Consider the following 17332-nt stretch of genomic DNA (forward strand, 5'->3'; position numbering starts at 1 on the left):
CTTGATCTGAAATTACTCCCTGGCTCCCCCTCATTGTCACCCATCAATTAGCGAGTCATACTGAATTTACAAGCAGAATCTGACCCCTGTATGTGTCCTCCCTTCTCCCCCCCTCAAAAAAAAGCACACTAGAAGTGAGATGTTTGCCAATATGAAAACCACATACCTTTTATTGATTTATCATTGAAATAATCTTCTAGTGCTGGGCTCCCTTGTGTATCAAATAAACTCTGATTTACAGTAGAAACAGTTAAAATTTCTTCGGTTGACATTTCCATCAGTTCATCTTCACCATCCAGACTTGACAAACCAATGAGATCACTACTATTAAATAGACTGGCTCGGATTTTCTCTATTTTAGCTCTTGACCTTATCTGTACAAATAACGAAATTAGTTAACAGGAATTCTGACAAAAATCAACTTCCATTTATATGAATTTGGGTATTAAGCTTTCCCCCCTCCCCATGTACATAATCACTATTGCATCTCTTCTACCTTTCTTCTACACCAATTATTTGATACCAGAATTCAAGTTCAGCCTAGAAAACATCCTTTCTAAGAACATCTGGCCACTGAAATCACCATGCTGTGAGTTAATCAGGCACAGCTCTGAACAAGCTATTCCATTTCCTGGTCTGGAGACAACCCTTAGAAATATCAGATAAGAAGCCGAAGTTTCAGATAGGTAACCGGTCATTATTTGCAACTCTGCGGTCCTTGCTTCAGTTCTCTATTTAGAAAAAAATGGCTGAATTAGCACAGGCCTTGAAGTCTCAGTTACACAAGCTGGGAACAGGAACAATAACTTCCTTTCATTCCAACAATAATCCCCAGGCATCATTATCAAAGCAGCTACAGACCTGGAGTAGGTTTCAATGTGAACACGCTGACAGCTTTCTGTACTCACTTTATGGTTTATTTCAACTCTGGTGTCTTCATGTCAATTAATAGCTTAAGAATAGCAACTGAAGATTTTCTATCTAAATAAGCTATTTTTCTTCTAAAAGGGAAAGTGAAACAATCCCAGACTATGCAAAAACGTCTCTCTACACTCACAAGCTATCAGAAATGGCTGGGCTTTTGCAAGCTTCTGATAAGTCTGCAGCATGCAGTTGGTGTAACAACAGCAAGGAAGGGTTCTTGTGCACAGCTGAAAACCTGGAGTGATCCGGCATCAACGACAGCCACCTACAATGTCTTTAAGAATTAATTTGGAACTAGATATCAACAAAATTTATCATCTCTTTAAAGTAACTTTACAGAGAAATCTGTAGATGGTTTAAAATATGTGAAAATGTAGTCATTAAACATTAAATAATTGCCTTGTGGGTCAAATCAAAGGGCCGCTTATCTCTAAATTAGTCTCCAGCAGTGGCCAGTAGCAAGTCTTTGAAGAAAGTTACATGAAAGAGGAAATGAATAGGCCTTTTCCTTTACATATTCTCTCAGTCTCCAGATATCAGCAGTTTAAAGATTTCCTAACTTGAAGGCTGCATTGACTGCTGTGCTTAATAGTTACCAATTTGCACATCCTCCACGAAGTTAATTTCTTATGAATTAATTTATACTCTTGGCTTCTGCAACCCTCGCAAGCCATGAGCTCTACAGCTTGCAACATGCAAGGAGACTTCCAATTTAAAATTGCCACTTGATAACTCCACTACTAGGTCTGCTCCGTCCTTTGACAGACAGTGAATCCTTCCAAGCCTGAATGATACAGAGAAAGTCAATGGGGAATAAAGCTCCATGTTCCTCAGCCATCCTGTCCAAGCTGAGAACTCCTAGTCTCCTTAGTCTTGTGTGCACATTGATATACATTTATTCTGCACCCATGAGTTATGCTGAGCTACACCTTGCTGACAGTACCTTTAACTCTCCATCATTCAAGTTGTGGCCTCTGTCAAGCAGAATCTTTACAGAAGAAAACATACAGCACACCTTCTCCTTAAGAGTCAGATCACGGTGTTACACACAAACCACAAAAAGTGCAGTATTTCTCAAAGCCAGAGGTTAAAAAAAGAGTTACTAGAATCAGATCTCATTCTTTTAGAAAAAAAACTGACCCCAAAGGCACCCTTCTCCTAAATGAAGGCTATTACCTCCACTACAGCAAAACCTTTGATTGGCCGTGACAGAAGCGGCTGGTTGTCCAGAGATGTGACTGTGTACATTGATCCAACATCAGACACAGACGCTGTTTCTACATTGTCAAGCGGTTCCCCGAGGCTCCCGAGGCTGCCGAGGCTTCCAGTACTGCAGTGTGAAAGATCCAGGCTCTCCTGGCTGGAAACAACATGTGGTTCTAGCAATCCTGGTGGGATGGCCAGTTCCAGTCCAGCTTGAAACTGGTCAACTGAGATATCACTAACGGTCCGAGATATACCCTGCGAACTGCAGAGGGAAGCCTGGCTCGTAGATGCTGAAGCACTAACACTCATGGCAGGTGTGACACTGCTGGAGCTGCTGATATCCAAACTGTCTGCACTACTTGAAACAGTTGGTTTTTCCAGTTCAGTTCTGCATTCTCCTCCTTCTGCTTTGTCCTTGACTTTTTTGGGATCCTCTTCCTGCAAAGGGATGAAGATCTCATCTTTGAAGACTCCACCATGTGCATTACATGCCTTTCTGATTGCATTTCTGACAGTACTCTCCTCCAGGTGAGTTGGTATTCCAGAAATGACAAGCAAACGGCTATGAGCTGTGGGACCTACTAGTGCTTGACACGCATCTGCTACAGCATCATTTGTCACACCCAACCCTTGTGGATCCTTTTTAGTCAGGTGCCTGAGAATTATAAGCAGAGTCAGTGCTCTATGAAACCATAACATGTCCTCAGGCTTGCTTCCTCCTATACTGAGGATTGCAGCATCTGTTTCAGCTGCTCTGGATGAAGACCGTTTGCCTGAAGATGATGTCTTTTCCCGCTTCATTTTGACTTTTTTCCTCTTTGACAGCAAGCTTGGACTCTGTGGTGTCTGTCCTGGAGACGATGAAGACGAGGATGAAGAGTCACTAAGATTTGGGGCGCTTGTTGAAGACATCACATTAGCCGTTACACTCATGTTGATAGGTAACGTTACTTCTGCTACAGCAAGGCAGACTTCCATCAGAGCGTGAAAGTATGTTGAAAATCTTCCTTGGTCAGCCGCTCCAACGCCAGACCCACCGCACGCATTTCCTGACACCCAGTTTTGCGTTTCTTCATCGTACAACTTGTGGAGTTCTGACTGCAGGGCCATAAGCATAGCTAGACAGGGATTTAGCTGAAGGGCAATAGAAGACGACAATCCTGCTGGATTTTTTTTCTGCTCCAGATTGTGAATTTTGCGAAGCAATTCAGCCAAGAGATGAAATATTAATTCCTTCACACATGCTGCCATGTCAGTTGTCCAGAGAAAGTTCCCTGTGTGTGGAAGGCAAGACATGGGAGTCAGCAGTATGTCACTGTTAGTAGCTTTATTACATGAGTTGCAACAGTAACATTAAAAAAAGCACAAGAAAAGGTTGTTTCAGTGGCTGTATGCCATCAGTAAGACAGACAGGAAGGCTAGTTCAAGAAGTGCGCATCAACAGGAAATTTCTGGAGTTTGAAGAAAATTTCAATATAATAGAAGAGCTCAGAAATACTTTGTGATTGTAATTTTTCTTTTTTTCCTAGAGCTCTCCATCTGAGCCAGCACATTATTGGTGCACGTTACTAAGTAAATACTGCACACTCACCTAAAAATTCCACTACTTGCAAGAGAACTGAAGCAGGAATAGTATCCAGTTCATCTTCTGATTTTCCATCCCCGTCTTCCAGTTTCCAAGTTAACAGCTGTTCTGTGAATGCCATCGCCAGGGGGAATTCAAGGGGAAGAGAATGCAAGACCAACACAGCTCCAGGAGGAGGAGATACTCCTAAAGCAAAAAGGTCAAAGAAAATACTTATCATGACTCTAGGCATTTGTAAAATAAAAGTAGTAACATATTTTTTAGGATTTTTTTGAGGCTAAATTTATGCCAAATGAGAATTTTCTCTATTAAATACCTTGTAATAAACAAATAGAAATGCTTATCTATAATGGTAAGTTGATGCAATCTATAGTTATAAATGTACAGATAACACCTCGGTTACATGACATGAAACAGAACTATTTTTAGCCTGTACTTATCTAAATACATATAGGACTTCCACAAAACCATTTATTGGTAGTATGATGTGCCTGATCAGTATTGAGGAAAACATCAGAGATGCTGTAGTTCAGCAAGAGAACTTGAAGACCTCCAACGGGAAGTTTTAAGAGCTCACTGCAGCTCAGTCACCTTCGCTGCTCTAAATAAATCACACCGTCTCTCCCTTAGGCTGGAAGGGTAAAAAGAATATTAATGATTGCTCTTGCTTGAGGAGCTGGGATGACTTATGTGTTACTATACTGTATATATATTACTTTGTGTATTAAAGGACCCTATAATCACCTACAAAAGAAAAAAAAATTAATCTCCAATCTCCATCTGCAACACAGCACTTCAAATAGCAATAGCACCAACTTGAACACCGCAGTAACATTCAAAAACACAGCTTTGTCAACTCCTGGAAGACAAAATCAGGAAACAATACAGATCCTGATGGATTTAACAGAACTAACAAAATAATAGTCAGATGGTTTCAATGTTTATTAAACCATGTCTGTTCAGTTAAGAACAATGGCATATTTCTTTTAGGACACGTTTCTTAATACCTTGTACAAAAATACTGTCAAAAACAGTGGTAGGACTGGAGACGATATAGGAATTTCCTACAGAGGCGATGATGACACATGTCTGACTTCTGAGAATACAGTTAAAAAGTTTTGGGGTTTTTTTTGTTTGGTTTTTGGTGGTGGTGGCTTGGGTTTTTTTTGTTCTTTGGGTTTGGGTTTTCTTTACCTAGTTTGATGTGGACCTTGTCCGTAGGGGTGATCACTGAAGGGTATTGATTGGTTGTTGGGGGAGGCGTTAGGCCTGTGTTGGTTGGAGAGGCATCTCGAGGATAGCACACTGCTTCAATTAGGTTTAACTGACCATTCCTTTTAACTTTATGCCCAAGCCCGTAGACAAGCACTCGAGCCCAAGGAGCTTTATACAGGGATGAACTAAGAAGAAAGCAAGAACAATTTGGTTAGATTGTAGCTGGCTACTAAAAATCCCAACCCAATCACAGAAAGATTAAACACTCTGCAGTATTTACCCCACCACCCACAAAATGAGTCTCTGAGAAGAGAAAAATCTAAAAAAAAAAAAATGAGCACCTACATACTCAGGGCTCACAGAGGCTCAGAAGCACATCTTCAATCTTTGTCACCCTTGGATACTCAATTACTTACTCTTTGCGGAATCCAGACTGACTTTCCTTACAGGACACAATTACAAATGCAGCCCCAGGAAAATTAACATCCATATTGACTTTGGATTCTGAAATTGGGAATTCTTCAGCAGGGAACTGTTCTGGTGCCGTCTGTAACATAGCATTTCATAATGAAAGTCCCCAAGCAGCAGCAGCAAAACACCTCCCTCTTCTTTTCCAAATAAAACATAGCATTGTAAATAACATAGTGTGAGGCCACTTCATTTTAACACAATCCAGAGTATTGCTATCGCTTGTGTTTTCAGCGTGCCCACTATGATCAGAATAGGAATACAAGCCAACCAGAGGAACAATTCAGTGTGATGGACAGTATGATGGCAGCTAGAATCACACACAAAGCAAGGGCTCCTTAGAAAGAAACCCAACACTGCTCATAAAACATGACTAAATATTTTACCTGTAAAAAGGAGCAGATCTGTTTAGTGAGGTCTAACAGACTCTCCTCTCCTTGATGCAGTGTCCGAGTAATGGCAACAGTAAGCCACTCTCGGATGGCTTGTGAATTGCCCTGGTAGAAGAGGTCTGTGGCAGCACAGTTCTGGGAATGGACACAGTGTTGCAGGGACTGGGCCAAAAGAATAGAACTTGAACTGATTGTTCCATCTGTAATAACAAGTAAGGTAAGACAAATTTGGAGATCACTTCAGCATGTTTATGTAGCCTGTGAAACAGACAGTGGAAGGAGAAGTTTGAAAACACTTGGAAGATTACAAGCCTCTACTTTCACTGCTGAGCAAGTGCAAACCTCCTCCCAAAGGGAGGATCCTTTCTACTGCTGACCAAGACCAAACCTGCACCCCTGACACGGTGGTTGCAGATGGGATGGGGCTCTAAATGCCAGCTGTACTCTTCACCCGCCTTAAGCCAACCCTTAAGGAGGCCTGCCGTACATACAGAGCTGTGCATTCACAGCTGCCTCATTTTGTCCCATGTACGAAGGCCGGCGTATTTCAATTTAAGTACCATGAGAACAAGTGACCAGAAATGCTCTCCTCCCCACTCGTTCTAGAGGAGGTGAAAGCAGCTTTATCCGTTCTCAGGCTTTCTCCAGATACAAACTATATAGCTTTTGGGTGGCCCCAAGTGAGTCACAAACCTCGACATGTCATGGATGTCATTCTGGAGCTAATGGGAGAAGTCAAAGAAAGACAAAGTGTAGTACACAAAGGAGAGGGCAATTCACCAAAACGTCAGTTTGGAAACTGTATGTATTAGCAGGACTTGAATTAGACACGTTTTAAAGAGGGAAAAAAATAAATAAAAGCTTGTAAAATTATCTTAAAGCCATGCAAAGTAGTGCTGTACTCTGCAAGAGGACCATTTACAATGCGGCATCTGTTAGAGGTAGCCAAGTTCCAGAGTAATTGGAGGAGGGAACAGGACTCTTTCCAATGGTAAATAATTACTTTCAGTTATTATTAGCCTATATTGAGCACTTCCTATTTCCTCCTGACGCTCCAGCCACATTACACACATTTCTTTGCATGCAGAATAGCTTTGTCACGATAATTGTCTTTGTTAACACTCACTTGAATTAGCCAAAGATTCTTTTCCATGATTCAGCACATACTTTCTCTAATCAGATCTGTGATTCCAGTAGGAAAAGGACAAACCACTTTGTGAAACGAAGAAGAGTTGAATTTTGAAAACTAAGACCCAACTGGCATTTAGTTTTACTACCCTGGATTCAAACTATAAGACATTCTCAACTCCTTACAAGTATCCCATATGGATACTTCCCTGCCCGACCCCCGCCCCAAAAAAAATCCAAACCCAGAAGACCACTGATGACAAAGGGACAGAAACACACTGAATGCAGCCTTAGAAGGGCCTCTGAACTCTCTTGAACACTTAACTAGATCATTAGCAAGAATTTCAGTTTAGTACCCTATCACCAAGGTCAGGAGTCCACTGAGACATTTTTTCAAATCCCATCATTATTAACCAACTAATCAACAAGTGCCAAATTGATTAATTTATTTTTTTTTTGTCCCCAGAAAACTACTGTACCAGAAAAGAGCTGTGATAAAAAAAAAATAATTAAAAAAAAAAAATCAGTGTTTACCAGGAAGAGGTGGTGCAAGAAGTTGGTTGGATAGCAACTGCAGGTGCTCCAGAGTGATATCACGGATAGCAGGAATATGAAACAGACGAGTAAACATATGTGGAGATTTGGGGGCAAAAATGTTGAGGAGAGCCATGCGGCAGTATAGCTTGGCCAGAGAAGCTTCACTTCGCAAAAGTTCTCTAGAAAACACAAACATCAAAACATAAAATTGCTTCACCATGCTTAAAATAAGCCATGTCCAGCAACCTGCCCCTGAATCCAAACATATATGCCTAATTTATTCTTATTTAAAAGGTTCAGGTAGACCAAAATCTTTCTTATTCACTTAAGGTAGCACTCAGCCCACTTAATTCTGGTACCAAATTAAGGTACCTGAATTAGAAGCCAACACTCCACAAAGTCAGTCAAGAGTTCTTGAGCTTTTAGATAGAAACTAATGGTACAAGAAACCTCAGCTTCAAGGAAACCTGTTAGACCAGCATATATAAAAACACTGTTGCATGACTAAGTAAAATCCTTCCAAGACGACAGTTACAACCAAAGAAAAAATATATCAAAACCCTACTACCCATTAAAACAAAGATTCAATGAGTCTTTGTCAGCTTTAATCCAACAACTACAATAAGATTCAGAAGTTTACTACTACTCAGAACAAGGTTGCAGAAAATAATCGTACTATAAGAAATGCTATAGATCAAATCAGATAATACAAACGCCTTCTAACATCTCTGGTTTTACCTGTGAATTTGGATATTGGTGTTATCCAGGGTAACCAATCCATTTGTTGCAGTCCTCCTATAACCAGCAGGTGGCCTTTCTAACATGTCAATAGGATACCAGTATCTTACCAGGACTCCTTCACTTCTGAGATATGTCTCCACTTGTACCAATTCATTTACCTGGAACACCAAAACCAAGACTGTCAATAAACATAGTAATGATGACGATAGTTTGAGTCTCCTTTTGAAGGAAAAGAGCTAGCATTCTAAGCAGGGTAGTGCACTTAAAACGTATTGCTCACAGATGTGCGATGCTGATGCATTAAAAGCCCTCCCAATGTATCTCTACTCACTGAATCAACATCCAGGACCACACCATGAAGACCAAACGTCTTCAGCATCCCACGAATGGCAAACTTGGGCAAAGCTGTTCCAACAGCACTACTGGTAACGTTGTTACTGTCCGGAGAACGAGTCACCACTGTGAGACCTGGGCAAAAAAGGGACAACAGCTTTAAGATACAGCACTTCTCTCAGACTGACGTTTATACAGTAGATCCCAAACACTAGAGCCCCTTAGCTCTTATTTTCCCCTCAAGATCCTTTTTTCTGACCTTACCTTTTCGTACTTTATCAATTGTAAATTTGTTTGCTTCATCTTTGATATCCTCAATAGTAGGAAGGTAGAGGTCTCTTGGGATGCCACCATTTTCCTCATAGAGGAATTCTACAGTTTGTCGTGCTATATCAACCATTCCTGGCAGACAGAAGGGAGTGCTAGTTATTTTCCCCAGCCACTTGAAATAAGCTCCTATTCTCAGTAACGTCAAAAGCAGATGAGCTAATTACTTAAATATTCTTTCAGTCAGGCTGATAGATAGGGAGTAGAGCTTTCCTGAGACACGCTTGTACGCTTCTCATTATGGCTCAGAATTCTTACTTTGCTCTTACCGTGACTTTCCCACAAACAGGTCATTTTGCCAGAACTGTATTAATTTACAAACAAGCCCCTCCTTATTAAACTGTTCCTCAAAAGTTTTGCATTGATACAGTCACAGACAGAAAACGCACATAGATAATTTCTTCCCAAACTGTTATTCCAAAGTATTTCTGTATCCACAGCACAACAAATTCTACCGCTATTTCTAAAACCATTTTCCCCTATTTAAATGGTCCAACTTAAAGTGTTAAAGAAAAATCATGACGACAAAACAAATTTTAAGTACTTAACGAAAACAGAAAGTGAATTATTTTTTTTTAATTTAAATTTTCCAGCCTTGAATACGGTAAAACTTAAGAAACACAGGTGTTATCTGAACACTTACTGCACATCATAAAACAAGACGCGTGGAAATGAACATAGCCATACCTAACTGTAAAGCTCCTTTAATCTGATCCAAGCCAGACTTCCTCTCAGCCTCATTACGGAATCTTCTTCTAATTGTAGGGAAAACTTTAGTTTCCCAGGCTTTAACCAACAGGGCATAGTGATCCTCCTACAAAGACAAAAGTCATTTAGAACACCAAGGAGAAAGAAGAGTTAACGATAGCTATATTTTCCTTAAGGAAGCAAGGAAAAACCTTGTGCGGCAAAACTTAAAAATCTGAATTACAAGATCTGTTATTTAGACTGCAAGTTACAGCAGGCAGAGCTTGCCATGTTCCTCACCCGGGGAATATCATCATCGTCATCATCATCGCTTTCATCATCTGCAATAGGAGGGGGATGGGGATCGGGGCCTGATGTGATGAAGTTCTCATAGCTCAGTTCCATTTTATAGTGGCAAGATGTGTCACTGTCATACTCTGCAAAACGCACATGGAAATAGTGAGATCCTAACGCACGAAACGGCATGCAAAAATATTCCATGAGGTTTTTGAAATATATTGCATTCCATGGTCTCCAATCAGTCTGTGGAAATGTAATGCATTCTAACATAGCATAACCAAATGGTTGATTCCATCAACTATAATATCTTATTGTATTCAAGGCCCTAATAAAATAATCTCTCATTGCAGTTGCATTAATTGAGAATAATTTGTGCATCCATATAAACGAAGACTAGGGTAAGGGGTTTTTTAATTACCTTGTCTAAAAATCAAATAAGCATGTATTTGACAATGCTTGTTGTACTGCTTCACCTAAATAGGCAGTACCCAAGGACTGCAGCCAGGATGTGCTTAAATCCTATTTAATTGATTACAATTTCTCCTGAAAGATTTTTAAAAAAATGTTAGTCATCACTTTACGTTGTTGAGCTGTAGCAACAGCAGCAATTCTACAGGGAGGTCCATGGGTCCCAGGATCAGAAGCTATGCTGGTGCCAGCATCGTTATCACTATCAGAAGCCATGGCAAAAGGCAAAGCTTCAAAGTTGGCACTTATTTCTTCAGCTAGGTCAATACACAGATCAGCAGCATTCCTGTGAGCCTGTCCTTCAGCATAGGCAAATTGGCGAGATCCAAAGTTAGCACGGACTTTTGTGTTCTGAAAGAAGATACACATAAAAGCATTAAGATGAGTTGTGGATTGTTTTGATCCTTCTCTTTGCTCTTTTTAAAAAACCTCAGCCAAAAGGGATAAGCTGATCTCATCTCCATGCCATACAGTTTTCCCAGCATCACTAGCCATAAAACTAGCTGCAGCAGGGAAAGCATTAAGCTTCTAAACATAAACTTTGAACTTGCCTTTTTTCTAGCTTCAAGATAAAGCATACTTAGCTAGTACACTTTGAAGCAAGGTCACTGCTGAGAAGGAATACTAATAGAAGGGCTACTAGCACAGAATAATGCCATCTCATGGAGCCAGCTACACATCAGTGTCCTAATGGGCAGAAAAAGTTCAAAATAATGACAAAACATATGCACCCGGGAAGGGTAACGGAATACCTCAACCTACCTCAATAAAGATAAAAACTATCGCTCTTTATCATACATAGGTAAGCAGGCTCAATACCTTCTATACAGTTTTTAATGCTTCTGAAATAATATACATCAAGCAAAATATTTCTGTTAAAAACTTGCCTTTTTCTGAATATGGACAACCGGCCACATCCCACCAGAGACATCTTCCAGATACGGCCCAAGTCGCTGCCCACAATACGTAAAATAAACTCTGCCTTTAGCTGGCTGCCCTGGAGGGGGCGGAGTTCCTTCTGTTCTTTCCCATCCAATTCCTGCCACATCACCTGTGGAAATATAAAATCATCAAGAGAAGAATATGGATTTAATCTGTTTTCTCACCCACTGTTTCCCTTACATTTTCCGATTTACCAGGTAAGCAAGTTAGCTGTACTCTTACATACCAGGAGAAAGAGTCACATCCAATCTAACACTCTTCCACTGTAGCAAGCTGGAGCCGTTGTAATGCACTGCTCGCCCATTGCTGAGAAGTAACACAAGAAGAAAATTAGAAAGAGCACTGAAACAAATAAGGATACAACTCACTACCAGCTGAAGTCTAGGTAGCTGCAATACTAACAAAAGGCAACTCAACTCTCCGTATTTTGATAAGGAGATATTCTAGTTCATCATTTTAACATGTCAATTAAAATGTACGTGTTGCCTACTACAATGCGTTCACAATACTCCTCCCTAAGAAGCTTACAAGGGTACTGAGCAAGGCCATGATTTTTGATGTACACCTCCAACGTACTTGTGAAAAAGACAGGTGCCCACTGGGTTTGTCCAAGCACCATCCCGTTTTTCCGCTTCTGTAGCAAACCCAAATGAAACTATTGGCCCAGTGTCATCATCTGTATCTCCATAAGAAACTATTTCAATTTCCCAGTAGAATGATGGTGCCTAGAAATAAAATTTAAAAATTATTTACAAACATAGGTAAAATAGAATATTTTCTTTCCTCTCCTTTTCACGGACTATTGCATATTAAATGACACAAACCGTCATACAGTTGCAAGTTCTTACCTGTACTGGAACTGGTGAAGTAGCATAGATAAACGTGCCCCGAGGAAGCCCCCCACCTGCGCTAGGATCAGCCAAAAAGGTCACAGCTGTGAGATGCGATGAAAACATGCATGCTCGCACAGGGGGAAACACTCTTGATGGACTCCAAGTGATTTCTTTGGGCTACAAACAGGAACAGAGCATTTTATTCTACCAATTACAGTTGAAGCCATCTACTGAAATCCAATGATACATTCTTTTATGAACTGCACATTTAATACAACACATATAACTACCACAATCACAACAAATCACAGCCCATTACAGAAATTCACAGTCAATGAAAGGTTTAAACAAGAATCCAACCAGTTTGGCTCCAAGACCACAGGCAGACCCTCTGCACTCAGTGGCTGGCTTCATTTGCAAGGGGCAGAGGACTCAGCACTGTTTCTGTGCTCACCTGCCTTCTGTCTGCTTGGAGTGGAGGAGGGGGAGGTCGAGCACAGTCACGATACAACATTCGTAACCTTTCACACTGCATTTCTACAACAAGGAGCCTCTCCCCTGTAACAACAAACCAAACCAAGCCATGAGATCCCAAGTAAATCTAGTTACTCAAGTCCAATAATACAGTCTTAATATGGGTAAATAGAAACAAACCTGACATTTGCATTTTAAGATATCTGATCTAATAGTCTCACTTACCTGATCAACAAAATTAAGGACAAAATCTAAATGTACACAAGCAATTGTTTTCCTCATGTTTAATTTATATGTGGTTAGCAAAGACATTGTTATGTTAATTAAGATATACTGAAAGGCTCTGACATATTCCTAAAACTTGCCCTTGAACTAAGACTGGGCCTACTGCTTAAACAAGAGGGAAGGAAATCAAGAGCTCAATGATAAGGAAGAAAGCATTGTAAAAAACAGCAAAAAGGTCATAAAAAGAAAACATACAAGCAATAACATCAAACAATACACTAGGTTACAGTGGAAGGAAGAAAAGTGGAGAGGGTTCAGAAGCACAGTAGTAGAGAGCCAGCCTCAGGACTCGCATCTTCTGTGATGCACAGTGTAATTGTGTTCTGGCCTAAGCTTCATGCCTAATGTTTAAAATGATTTAGTCTGGTTATTAGTTACTCTTACGTTAACAGCTCTGCAGCTATGACAAGACATGCTCTACTGTGCTAGCTATCAAACTCTAAGTAGCTGGAGGACAAAACACTGGAAAGATTTTAAGAGCTGTTATGTCTCCAAACTGAATATGACAATGAAGCTGCAAGAATACGTTGAACACCTACCAGGGCTGCACTCCTGTGCTACCAAATTAAGAACTTCTACAGCAGCTGGACACTGTTGAATGAATTCTTCACAGAATGAGCTGTCTTCTAACAGCTGAGCCATCACCAGGCATGCTCTTAATGGAAAAATAATACGTTTAAAGCATTACAAAAGTGCATGCTGAATTCAAAGTTGTCTTTACATGTATTGAATTCAAGACTATTGTTAAGAGACAGCACACTGGCTGATCTATTTCTTTGTCTGATTGCTTAGCTATCCATGGGAGCTTCTGCAATGACAGCTTCCCCTGTTTCATAACATTTACTTACAAGAAGCATTTGCTCAATGCATTGTCAGTGTTACAGGGGGCACTTTATTTTTGGTGCTCATTTTAACAACATCTAGACACCAAATGTACTTAAGGAAGCAAACAAGAATTTTTGCATTGTCCCCTGCTGTTGCATGTCAAACCCACAGAGGAAGAAAACAAGAACCCATGCAATTTTCTTGAACATTTGTGTAGGGTATCAGAACAGACTGAGGTGGTGCACAAAAACCGACGACTCACCTGGTTCTTATTTCAGCAAGAAGACGGACCACTGCCATTACTGGAGTTGAGCCATCTCCTGTTGCAGGAAGTGAGGTGTGAATAGATAGACTTCCCTCCTGAGGAAGCAACATGGACTGGACTGCCTGTACTACCTTCTCAGTAATGGACAGTTTATGAAGAGGCAATGCCTGATGGTGGGGGGGCACGGTAAAAAGTTAAATTCAAGTAGTTAGTTTCTAAGAAATGAGGGTGTTTTATTACCTGGAGTTAATTCTTATTTTGTACTATCACAAACCCAGCACCAAACATCGGTCAAAAAAAAAAAAAAAAGAACAGAAACAAAACGAAAAAACCCCCGAACAGTATGCAATGGAACATCCTTAAGCACCAAAAGATGAATATCCATGTTATTTGAATGAGAACTTAAATATATATATTGTTAAGATATGTTTAAAACAATGAGGCAAACTTTACAAATAATTAGTCAAAGACGAAACAAGACTTTTTACATGCTGCAGATTAATTGCAGGTATGCTGTGACAGAAAAAATAAATAATTGATATTATACTTAATATTGGATTCTTAAAATTACCGTACCTCAGATCTTGGAACACAGAGCCTAGATAATGGAATAGTTAATATGTCTGATGCTTGTGAGGTCTTTCTACTGTCTATACTGGTAGGTGGAAATTTGACCGTTGCTATACCTTCCTGTTCATTAATAGATGCCACAACTCCAATGCTTCCTGCTATTCCTTTACCTAAAACCTACAACCAAAGAAGGTCTGTGTAAGATTTAAGGCTTTACAAACAAGAAACACTGAGTGTTTAACATCACACACCAACTCAACACACAATTAGAGCTGGGTATTTCAGGAAACAGGAGTAACATACAATAGCAGTCTCCACAAGTGACACTGCAACTGCTTCACAATCACAGGCAGTCTGCACACTGCTCCACAAGGATTCCAATGCAGGTAAAACATCGACGAAAGCACCAATTCTCGTTTAAGACATAAAATGTGAAAAGCGCTGAATTACCTGAACTTCAGAACCTATTTTGATAGTCTCCTTAAAGCCACCCAGAGCACAAAGGGCAGCTACTGCTTGCCGAGCAATTCTTTGAAGTTTGGCAAGTTTCCTTCCGCTGCTACTCCCATTCTCCAAAATACTCTCTGCATATTTCCCGAGTTGTGGAATGTACATCAGAGCCCGAGACAGAACCTGAAGACAGAAGCAAAAATACCAGAGAATGACTTCAAAGCACAATTCAAACAAAAACCAACGCCCCAAGCCTCCAGCCCACACACAGTCTCAGAAGAATTATTTTTGTTCTTGAAGAGAATTACATAACTCCGAATATTCTAAGTTCTCTGAAGTGTGAACACCATCAAAGCCAGCTCCATTCCCTAATAACTTTTAGAATCACAGTTACATATAAAATCTTAGCAAGAGTCTTCACTCAAGGATTTAGCCTAAGCAATAGATTAGGAGCTACAGGATTCAGAGGAACATAAAAGCAATGCGCTATATTTTCCAGCCAACACTTCAGACCCTCAGAGGGTCTAAACGCCAAAGAGGACTGAATAGCAAAGGTAGAATAACTACCTGGCAAAGGCAAGATAAGTCCCTAAAAAAACCAACGTTATTAATTACTGAAAAGAATGACAGGTTAATTATAGAATGACAACACATTCTCTAGTGCTGGGTAATTTTTGATTATTTATTCCACCCTAAGACATCAGAAAGGGCTGCTTCTGTGCAGTTACACATCCCTGTTTGAAGTGCTGGAAGTGGTAAATTGGAAGGGAATAGCTTAGGAATTTGCTAATAATTAAGTCATCTTAACTACTCAATACATGCTTGGTGTAGAACTTGATGCTTTATCTTCTGTTTGCTTACTTTTTCAGCAGTTGTTGTCCATATCTGAGCTGCATTTGATTCTGGTGCCATCAACAAGCTATGTAGCAAAGCGATCACCTCTGCTGCCATGCTGTTTGCAACATGACCACTAATGAACGGCCTCACAGGATCCGTCCTATACAGAAGAAAGCGATTTGCCCGTTCATTTCAGAACAAGAAAAGGAGAAAAAGCTTCAATTGTCAACAACAATATACAGCACAAAAAAGGGATGTTTATGAAAACCGAGATATTTTTTCTAGAGCGCTACAAATACTGGTATACTGTCTAAGTACAGAGTTGTAGTGACCTACCTGGCAAGCTCAGAATTCCTCTCTCTGCAAATAGATGTTTGGGCAGTCTTCTTTTTGTCCCCAGTAGACAACCCACTGGTAGTTTCTGGATTGACAGTTTCTATGGGTGGCCCAACACTAACTATTAGACCAGACTGCGCCCACTTAGTTGCCTTTCGAAGGGCTGCAGCAGCTTCTTCTGTAATAACTTCACAGCAGCCGCTCTGAAAATAAAATTGCCATAGAAGACAAATACTAATGATAGCTCTATTTGGCCACACTATGTGACGCATTTAACTCTCCTCCCTCTGCGTATGTAAAAGTACCGAGAACACATCAAAACATCCTCCCGTATATGTATTAGTCACAGTCATAAGACAAATTCTTTCTGTTGCTTTTTCTCATCTACAAAAAGATCAGGGATCAATGTGGATTCATTGCCTTTAATATTCTGTTCTTAGCTTAACAGTATAGTTTCTATTCTCTGATCAAAAAGCCACACATGAGTATTACTGGTGCAAACACTCAAGAACATGTCTGAAAATATACAAGAAAATTCAATTTAAATATGTGGTTTAAAATTCGTACTATTAATATGCATTAAACACTTCAGGAAAGAGACTAAAGTGGCTTAAACATGAGCTACAATGGTTGGAAGAAGCCTTAGCTGAAATTATTTTTTATTATTTATCCTTGTATTTACATCAATAACTATATAATGCTAACATTACATATAAAGTTATCTTTCTGAACAGTTCTGTAAATTAAGCAACATTTAAATCCCATTTGTTAATGGGATTTAAATCCTATGTTAAATCCCATTTGTTAATGGGATTTAACATCAGTAAAAAACAAGAATTTTGACTGCCCACTGATTTTAACGATGCTGAATAATTCTTTAGTTATTCCTTTTCTTACTTTTGTCATGTCTCGATCCATTTTCACTACTTTCTCCATATTGGCTCCAGTTCCTAGGCGGAATGGACGACCTTCTGAGCTACTATTACAGTGAAAATAAACCACATTAGCTTTGTTTTCATTGGTGGAAAAAACTATCTGAACTATACAGTCCAATTTAATATTATGCATGTTTCTAAATTATTTGAAAGCAACCCTTGCAACCTAATTGCTTAACAATAATAGAAATACTTGATAGTTAAGGACATACACAATTGCACTGTACAAGAGGAATTTAATACTATTGAATGTAGTTATTTGCATAGCA

General features: G+C 39.8%; 1 protein-coding gene across 4 annotated transcripts in view; it reads right to left on the reverse strand.

Moving 5' to 3' along the window:
- HECTD4 (HECT domain E3 ubiquitin protein ligase 4) overlaps window positions 1–17332 on the reverse strand; it is a 75963-nt gene that overhangs the window by 13486 nt on the left and 45145 nt on the right. For all 4 annotated transcript variants that reach the window (XM_074606488.1, XM_074606486.1, XM_074606487.1 and 1 more), the window contains exons 38-62: window positions 17026–17107; window positions 16129–16331; window positions 15817–15952; window positions 14956–15138; window positions 14512–14682; window positions 13933–14102; window positions 13385–13500; window positions 12541–12644; window positions 12102–12263; window positions 11830–11978; window positions 11480–11559; window positions 11199–11362; window positions 10425–10662; window positions 9844–9980; window positions 9544–9670; window positions 8794–8931; window positions 8528–8664; window positions 8194–8354; window positions 7453–7634; window positions 5785–5990; window positions 5347–5477; window positions 4910–5115; window positions 3722–3901; window positions 2101–3404; window positions 167–374 (exon numbers count right to left, since the gene is read on the reverse strand). In XM_074606488.1, the coding sequence (XP_074462589.1) occupies window positions 167–374; window positions 2101–3404; window positions 3722–3901; window positions 4910–5115; window positions 5347–5477; window positions 5785–5990; window positions 7453–7634; window positions 8194–8354; window positions 8528–8664; window positions 8794–8931; window positions 9544–9670; window positions 9844–9980; window positions 10425–10662; window positions 11199–11362; window positions 11480–11559; window positions 11830–11978; window positions 12102–12263; window positions 12541–12644; window positions 13385–13500; window positions 13933–14102; window positions 14512–14682; window positions 14956–15138; window positions 15817–15952; window positions 16129–16331; window positions 17026–17107 (5075 nt within the window). The remainder of the gene's footprint in view (window positions 1–166; window positions 375–2100; window positions 3405–3721; window positions 3902–4909; window positions 5116–5346; window positions 5478–5784; window positions 5991–7452; window positions 7635–8193; window positions 8355–8527; window positions 8665–8793; window positions 8932–9543; window positions 9671–9843; window positions 9981–10424; window positions 10663–11198; window positions 11363–11479; window positions 11560–11829; window positions 11979–12101; window positions 12264–12540; window positions 12645–13384; window positions 13501–13932; window positions 14103–14511; window positions 14683–14955; window positions 15139–15816; window positions 15953–16128; window positions 16332–17025; window positions 17108–17332) is intronic.

Source organism: Larus michahellis, chromosome 13, assembly GCF_964199755.1.
Source record: "Larus michahellis chromosome 13, bLarMic1.1, whole genome shotgun sequence".
NCBI classification, from domain to species: domain Eukaryota; kingdom Metazoa; phylum Chordata; class Aves; order Charadriiformes; family Laridae; genus Larus; species Larus michahellis.